General features: G+C 39.8%; 1 protein-coding gene across 2 annotated transcripts; it reads left to right on the forward strand.

The window, feature by feature from the left end:
• The first annotated feature begins 413 nt into the window (after positions 1 to 413).
• marcksl1b (MARCKS-like 1b) lies at positions 414 to 2,997 on the forward strand. 2 transcript variants are annotated; one of them, XM_034160725.1, is made up of 3 exons: positions 414 to 727; positions 1,593 to 1,960; positions 2,010 to 2,997. In XM_034160725.1, exons 1-3 carry the CDS (start codon positions 641 to 643, stop codon positions 2,134 to 2,136), a joined length of 582 nt encoding a protein of 193 aa, XP_034016616.1. In that variant the 5' UTR covers positions 414 to 640; the 3' UTR covers positions 2,137 to 2,997. The 2 variants fall into 2 exon arrangements, with proteins under 2 accessions (XP_034016616.1, XP_034016615.1); XM_034160724.1 differs by having other exon boundaries at positions 415 to 727; positions 1,593 to 2,997.
• Positions 2,998 to 8,972: the final 5,975 nt, after the last annotated feature.

The following is an 8,972-nucleotide window of genomic DNA, read 5'->3' on the forward strand; positions in this document are numbered from 1 at the left end:
GCTCATTATTGAGGGGGCTTAAGCCCCCCCAAGCCCCTCCTTGGCGCCGCCACTGTGACTGCTGTTCTTTGGCAGTGTTCTCTACTGAATGCCACTTTAGTTGGAACTTGCACAGCTGTACAATTCATTTTTAAGTAATTTGCTGAATTTAATATATGAAAACCGAAACAAACCCACCGATGTAATGTGTATTCATCGTTTAAAAAAAAAGATATTAAAGTGATTCCGTGTTGCACTTACAGTTTTCATTTGGTTGCTGGGGGGCGGGAGGGGGATATTAGGGCGGCGCAAAATCTCAGCCACTCAGAGCTGATTGGTCAGAGTTGGATAAGCGCTTGCCTAAATGGAATGACGATTGGTTAAACCTGATTTATGTCCCTCCCTATGGGCGGGGTCTTGAACCCGCTTCTCTGTTGAAGCGTTGCGTTCAACCAGTGTCGGTTTTAGAGAGTCTCTCTCCGCCGCGGAGACAAGAAGCTGAAAATAAAGAGAGATAACGAAAATAATATAAAAGAAATACACTTTTTCATCGTTTCATCGCTGGACACGTATTTCGCGCTGGGGTTGGATTTACGTGGAAGCGCTGTTTTTTAGTTTTTTCTTTTTATAATTTGCTTTAGAAAAGGCGCCGGTGAAAACAATGGGGTCCCAGGCATCCAAAGGAGAGGTGGCCGTGGAGGCGAACGCCGCTGCCGCCGACGCCGCTGCTGTCAAAACCAACGGACAGGTAAAAAACAAAACAAATAAAATCAAATTAAACTTCTGTTAACCTTTAAAACGTCTCTACAGGTCATTTCTCAACCCAAAACACAGAGTTGTGGGTCTTCGTTTAGTCGACGTCAAATTGACTGTGAACGTGAAGGGAGGAGGGGGGAGGAGGCGTCTTCGAGAAGCGCAAAAAAAAAATAATAAAAATAAAAATAACTTTTTGTTGTTGTTCTTATTTGAATTCAGTTTTAAAGTGTATTATTCGTTGTTTTTTTGTTTGTTTTTTTTAAATAAGTGTTTTTGATGTATTGGGGAGGGGAGGGGAGGGGAGGGGGGGTCGTCTCGGTCGCACGTAGGCAGTCTGCTGATTTCTGCAACAGGAGCCTGATTATTGCTGATTATCCGAAAAAATCCACTCTGATGCACAGTGAGTGACTGAAGTCACATTTATCTACACATCGCATCGTTTAAAATAAACTGGATCGTCACGGCTGATATTTAGCTTCACTTATCATTGCGGCCTCTTTTTTTTGGCTTTTATTGCTCTGGAATGATAATAAAGTAAAAACTTTTAATTATTATTATTATTATTATTTTGGTCTAATTGTTCCATCGATGCGTTTTGTCTTTGAGTCTGTCTGGTATGTTTAGTGGTTTGCGTGACGCTACCGCCGCCTATCGTCTGATTAGTGTACTGCAAGGCGTCGCCTCTGAGGCAGGGGCACGGTGGTTAATTGATGAGCACGTATAAGAAATCGGTCCTGTTCGTGTTTATAAATCTGCAGAGGTGTTTTTTTCACAGAAAAGACATTTTGCCAGAGTGTTAAATGTCAGGATAATTTCACTTATGTCATCTTCTTTTTCTTTTCTAACCATGAAACCAGGAGAACGGCCATGTGAAGACTAATGGCGATGTCTCTGCAAAGCCCGATGGGGATGCCACTGCTACCAATGGCTCAGCTGAAGCAGCCAAAGAGCCTGAAGCCAACGCAGAAGACGACGCCATTGAGCTGGCGCCCGCCGCAGATGGAGAGGCGACCAAACCTGAAGACGGGGCTGCAGCAAAGGAGACCCCCAAGAAGAAGAAGAAGAAGAAGTTCTCCCTGAAGAAGACGTTTAACTTCAAGATGAACCTGAAGAAGAGCAAGAAGAGCGAAGCTGTGAAAGAGGAAACGGCTGCTGCTCCCACTGAGGAGAAGCCTGCGGAGAACGGCGCCGCAGCTGCTGCGGAGGAGGAGAAGAAAGAGGAGGCGAAGGAGGAGGCTGCCGCTGCAGCCGAGGCTCCGAAGGCAGAGGAGGGGCCGGCTAAGGAGGAGGCCAAGGAGGCAGCTGCTCCGGCCCCCGAGGCCACGAAACCGACAGAGGAGAGCAGCTCGACCCCCGCTGCCTCCGAAAAGAAAGAGTGATTGTACCTTTAGCTCACAATGAACTGGTTGAACTGTTTTTCCAAGAGAGAAGAGAGAGAATTTTAGAGAATATATATATATTTATATATATGTGTATATGTATACATATGTATGGATATATGTATATGTAAATATATACACATGTATGTGAGAGACTCCTTCGACGTGCCACTTTTCGTCATGAAAACAAGACGACAGATCTGATTCACTCGATCACTTCCCTGGTTCCTGCTCGACATCTGGACCCTGACTGAGTTTTGGGCTGTAAGGCCGGTTGCTACACAGAAGATGGATTTTTACTGGCGAGAGTGCGATCTAACGACGCCGCAAAGTACAGACGGAGGCAGGCGGAGTCTAATCTTTTCCCTACAAATCAACAGCTTGAGACGCCTCCATCCCGAAGGAACAAAGATAGATGCGATTGCTATGACAACACCACCACTTGAAATGACTGTTAAGTCGAGAAGGAAGAAGAAAAAGGAAAAAAAACAAACATGAAATCAGAAATTAAGAGACTTGCCAACTTTTTACATTCCTATATTTTAACCCAAATTTGAAGTATTTTGTGGTGTATTATAGAGAACCATCTTAAAGATTCAGAGAAGCTATGTCTTGTTTGTTAAAAGATAAAAAAAAATAGACAATTTTGATTTATACCTTACTATGAAGAAGAAGGAAAAAAGAACACTTAAGCTTGCTATGTTCACTGTCACGGTTTGATATGAAGCAGAGTTGTTTATCTGTTGTGTGTGAGCCTGAATCTGCTTTGTCTCTGTAAATACATTGGATTGATTTCTGTTCTTTATTTTGCTAATGTTGACAGATGTTACTGGTTTTATTGTAAAGTTGAAAATGGTAAATAAATGTTGGTTACCTGCCTGTTTTTGTGTCTTGACTTACTTGCATCTTGCACTGCCTTTGTTATATTATTGAGTACTTTTGTGGGAAGTGGAAGTAGTTTAGCAGAAGTGAAAGCAAGGATTAAATATGCAATATTTAAATTATTTTATTATGCACGCTGGTATTTTTTTTTTTTTTTTTTGATGTTTTTACTTCCAAGATTGAAACCAAAATGCTGAAATCAACCCTACCCTTTGTGCAGTAACAAGTAGAAGAGAATATTGGTACAAACGTTTCACGACTTGTCCAGATGTTGGCCATCTTTGCCCAAATGTTTCTGTCAACAGCCAGTGACAGCCACCAGTCCAGGACTTTGGAAACTGATGAACAAGCTTGTTTCAATCCACGTGAGAATTAAAAATCACACATATGTTGAAAGAGAGAGAAGTGTCTGCTTCAGCTATATTCATACAAAATCCTTTCTGGAGGGTTGTGACTGTGTTAAACATTCAGAAAATTACATTATATTTTTCTGTTAACCAGCACAGTAATGTGCAAAAATACCGGCCTCATTCACTGCGTTCTTCACCATCTCCTTCACTCCCCTTTTCATGATTAAATTCATACAGTATATTTTCCGTAGGATAGCATTTAGGCATGGCTTTTTTTTTGTTTGTTTTTTACGTTTTACAATGTAAGGACTGAAATAATCATTTAACTATCTGAAATAATGTATTTCTCATCAGAAATGGTCTGATTCTCTCACTGAAAATGACACCTGCTCCTAATCCATCATCAATCCGGCATCCACTAACCATCCCATAGGTGGCGGACATTTCTATGGGATATTTCATATAAGGAAAGGATGGACTATGTACCTCTCAGTGCATTTTGGAAGGACCATTAATATCCTTTGGAAAGCCTAGGACAATGGCTACACATGTCAGTGGTAGTGTCATCCCATCTGGAGTTTTTTGCACCTACTCTCAAGTAGGTGCAAATTCCCCCCCCCCCCCCCCCCCCCAAAAAAAAAAAAAACACCAGCCTGGTTCTTCCTTGTGATAAAAGTGAGCATGAAACCAAATTTTAAGACTGGCTGGCAATTTTTTTTTGAAAAATTTAAAGTTTTGAAAAATGCCACATTTTGCTTTGTGCAAGAAGGTACTGATGATGACCGAGATAGCATGTTTGGGTCATCAGTACCTCAATATACGTTCTGATCATTTTGCCAGTTTTCTTGAAGATGAGCTGAAATTCCTTAAAGAAATTGATAGAGGTGATGCAAAAATTCAGCATTTGATGAAATAAGTGAGTTATTACTGCAGAGACAAGCGAATGTCTCTACAAGTTGTGCACTTCCACCGCACACAGATACAGTTATGATGGCCGAGTCTTGGAGTCATTGAAAGCCTGGATCACAACATCCTCGCCAACGAAGGCACCTGAGTCACTAGTTTCCACAAACCCACCCAACACCCAGTCCATGCAAGCACTGAACAGGTGCCAGAGATTGTCTGAAAACATTGTGAGAAACTGATTACAATGGTGAAAAATGCAGCTAATTTGCACAAAAAATGTAGTAGTTCTTCTTGGAGCTTCCTTTCAGACACATTTCATGGAAAATGGGGGAAAACATTTTAAGAATTGTGTAAAATTGTTGAAAAATGGTACAACTTGCTATATAAAAGACATGATCCATCGTCTCAATCTGGATCATAAGTTTGGCGAAGTCGACACCATTGAATGTTTGGCCACGATTTAAAGTGTCTCTTAGTGTCCAGCACATCTGTCTGCAATCTGTTGTTATATGTGATACTCCATCAGCAGATCAGGCGGTTTACGTTTTAAATTTTAAACACCCATGTTGTCAGCTGATTTGATTTAAAGCTACAGTGTGTAGGATTTAGTGTCATCTAGTGGTGAGTTTGCAGATTGCAGTTTCTGCTAATTTTTGCGCAGACATCTGGGATTCCTGCTCCTTTAGCTTCTCTTGTGATAAACAAGATGTTTGACCCAAAATTTCACAAAAAGAGGATTCTCAAACTCGTAAGCCTGCACTAGCAACCACCTGACCGTGTTGAGGGGAGGAACCACTTTTTTTCTTCAGTCTTCTGACCATCCTTCAAAATGTGATAGGTACAGTAAATATGCCCCTTTTGGGCTACTGTATCAGCACGGTAGTACAACATGCCGGCATCCATGAAGGGGTGCACTCCCATGTAGATATGAAGCGCTCATTCCAAGCTCATCATGAAGTCACATGATTCAATTTTGCAGGTAATTAAACATGAATGAACACATGGTTATGAATGCTGTATTCCATTTCTTAAATCCTCCATACAGTAGCTTTAAGATGAGTTAAATCAGTGAACTCTGACCCTGTCTTGATGTCATGACCTTCAGGTCATCCGTGTGGCCTCTGCACCTCCTCGACATGGTTGAGATGTGCTCTGTAATAAGACAGTAGTCCCGCTCTGGGTGCATTGACCTAGTTCACATGGTGATGTGAGCTACGTTTAGAACAAGGCTTCTAAATGTTTCGAATTATTTAACGGAAGCTGTGGCTCAAAATTGATACAGCGAGCTTTGCACTTAACACATGCGCTTGTTCTGCTTAAACCTTCAACTGTTGAAGATCTTGAGCATCTCCTCTTTGCAGTGACTCACAGCGACCCATTATTATATTTATTTATTTTATTTAGTGTCTGTTTCATTGTGTCGCTAACGTGTTTGTCTTGATTTCTGTGACGGATCAGTTCACAGATGCTGCATTTCTCCCTTTGACAGAACACATTTGGGAATTAAAATCAGGGGCAGTGATCTTAGGCTGCCACCCTGTGGTGCACAGAACACAGTAAAGAGCTCTGATTTATCCACAATGATCAGATTTCTGTTGTCCAGGTGTACAGCTGCTTTCATTGTCTATTAAAGTTTTCAATGAATAGCAAATGTCAGATATGCAAAAATAAAGACTCAAGAGGAGAGTTATAGTTGATCATTTTAAGAAAGTTCTAGTCTATGGTGTAGTAGATTTGCTGCTTTTCTTAAAAAGAAGATTTGAAAGTTCAACTACAGTTTTCCAGTAAGCCTATATTTGATGTTTTGGTGAAAAAAAAAATCCTCCTCTATTCCACTTCATCATGAAGCTGTATAACTATACAAAATGCAAACATGCACTATGCACAATTTCTCCAATCGCAGCCAGAGAAGCCTGCAACTTCCTCTGGGTTGTCTGGGTGTCTTGGTGGCTTTCCTCACTCTTTTCCTTCTTGTACAGCCACTCAGTTTTTGAGAACTGTCTACAGATTTACCATCGAGTGCCATACCATTTGTATTTCTTCATAACTGATGTAAATAAAGTCCAAGACATATTCAGTGACTTGGAAATGTTCATGTATTCAACCCCTGACTTGTCTAAAAAAAAACTGACAATAAAACAGATTATTTACAGGTATTATACCAAAGGAGCCCATTACTTATGCAACCCATCATCTTGAAGTTTATATTTTTAATTAATTTCTATCAAGTTGTAGAGATTTGCTTTCAGTTTGAGTTTAAGGAAGATATTTTAGAAAGGTTTATTATTATTATTTTAATTTTGTATTTGAAATGGCATAAACAAATTAAAATGTGTGAAATACCAAGTGTTCCAATACTCTCAGAGGTCACTGTGGTGGTGGACGTATGGGTGGAATGGAAGAAGATAGTGGTAATAAACTATTATAATCTATGTAAACAGTTAGAATTTGATGAGCTAGAGAAAGTGAAAGGCTTTGATAGTGATAATGTTATTTGGTGTGGGGAATTCAATCCCCATAGTACATTATGGGGAGGGGAAAGGACAGGTAATAATGGTCAGATAATAGAAGATATGTTAAATGAAAGAAACCTGGTGTGTCTAAATGATGGAAAAAGGACAAGGATAGATATAAGAACAGGCAAAGAGTCAGTCACTGCCCGGGTCGTGTATGACAGCGGGACAGTCAGATGTGATCACTATCCGGTTATTCATGCACTCTAATAAAGGAACTGCTGTCTCAATGAGAAAAAGTGGTGTAACAATCTGCATTGATTTTTTTTTTAAAGTTATTTCAACTTTCAACTCAGTTAATGCCACAAGACTTCTCAAGTTCAGTTGAAAGAATTTTTTTAAATCTATGCAAATTGTTACAGTACATCACTTTTTCTCATTGAGACAGCGGTTCATTTTTAGAGTGCATAGGTTAGATATTACAATATCACGCCATACTGAGAATACTAATGGAAGATGGGTCTTCCAAAAAACAAATTAGGGAAGATTTATTTACTTATCTCATCTTAGTGCAAGAGGAGGATGATGTTGAGAAATTTGAAAGTGAACTGCGACAGAGTGTACATTGGGCTGGAATGACTGCTATACCTAAGAACACATGAGGAAAGCTGTTCCATGGTGGAATGATAAGAGTGACGATGCAATTAAGAACAGAAATCGAGCTTTTAGATTGCTATAAAGGACTCATATCTACCATCATTTGACTGAGCAGTTACAGGCAGCAGTGAGGAAAACTATGAGACAAACAAAAAAGGACCTACTGGAGGGATTATTGTGGCTCCATTGGAAATAAATATCACTTCTATAGATGAAATATGGAGGATGATCAAGAGGATGGAAAGTAATAGAAGAGAGTGGAACTACTCTGTCGTTTCTGATGGAGAGCATGTGGTAATATCAAATGCAGAAATAGCAGAAATGATGGTGAGAACTCTGAGTAGAGTGCACAGTTCTTATAATCTGTCTGAAGAGGAGAAAAGGGGGCGGAGCAGAAACAAGTGGGGGGGGGGGGCTATTCTGACGTTCGTCAAAGAAAATGACAGTCTCAAGATAAGTATAATGTTTCATTCACTCTGGAAGAGTTAAAGGCTGCATTGGCTAAATGTAGGACGTCATCTCCTGGAAAAGATGACGTTTGTTCTATGTTAAGACACTTCAGTGATGAGGGACTTCAGAAGCTTTTAAATTTGTATAATAAGGTGTGAGAGGAAGGAACGATTCCTTCAGGGTGGAAGGAGGTAGTTACTGTTCCCATCAGGAAACCAGGGAAAGATGTTAGTAACTCAGTGATTTATAAACCAATAGCTTTAAGATCTCATGTCGGTAAATTAATGGACAGATTGGTTAATGGAAGAATAATACACTTAATTAAGGAAAGGGGGCTGATGGTGAACTAGCAGAGTGGATTTAGAAAAGGGAGAAGCACCACTCACTCAATCTTATGCTTAGAAGATGAGATCAGGTCAACAAAGAGACTGTGGTGGTGATATTTGTAGATGTAGAGGAAGATCTGAGTGGAAGGCCTTTTAATCAAGATGGGTATGAAAGAGAATTAGAGGAAATGTGTTTAACTGGGTAATGGACTTCTTGAAGAGGAAAAGTGTTCAGGTTAAGATAGGATCAGAAATATCAAGGAAATGTCTGGTAGAAAATGGGACCCCTCAAGGAAGTGTGATAAGTCTTTTACTGTTTAATATGATAAATTATATTTTCTTAAATATTCATTTAGGCAGTGGTAAGTCATTGTTTGCAGATGATGGAAGGTTATGGGAAAGGGGGAAAATGTTTATTGTGGAAAAGTTACAATCAGAATCAAATTTATTGCCAATAGTGCAGCAGATAAGTGAATATTTACTGAGGGATCCTTCAAATGGTGATGCAAGCACCAAATTTGGCACACATACTCCTTACTCTTTTAAAAATGCAGAGTGGCCACATAAACATTCAATAGGCGGCCAAGAAGGGGTCAATTGAAGAATTACACAGGGTTCAAAATTTAAAAATGCTCCAATCATATTGAAAGGTATTCCATATTATTTGTCTGATCATAAAGATTCCAAAAAGGTATAGTTTGGACTATCTGTGAATGAATGTTCTGGAGTTATGGGGTAACAACAGCAAAAACACTGAGAAATGTCAATTTCAGTTTGTACAGGGGTCAAAAGTTAAAGTTGCTGCAAATTTGGTAAAAAGGGGTGCAAATTACT

The sequence above is a fragment of the Thalassophryne amazonica genome, chromosome 20 (assembly GCF_902500255.1).
Source record: "Thalassophryne amazonica chromosome 20, fThaAma1.1, whole genome shotgun sequence".
Classification (NCBI taxonomy): domain Eukaryota; kingdom Metazoa; phylum Chordata; class Actinopteri; order Batrachoidiformes; family Batrachoididae; genus Thalassophryne; species Thalassophryne amazonica.

What these genes read in the sequence shown, in the direction of transcription:
- marcksl1b (XM_034160724.1), top strand. Translation starts at nt 641, where the DNA reads ATGGGGTCCCAGGCATCCAAAGGAGAGGTGGCCGTGGAGGCGAACGCC. An exon ending in CTGTCAAAACCAACGGACAG is followed by an intron (nt 728 to 1,592) that starts GTAAAAAACAAA and finishes CCATGAAACCAG; the next exon opens with GAGAACGGCCATGTGAAGAC.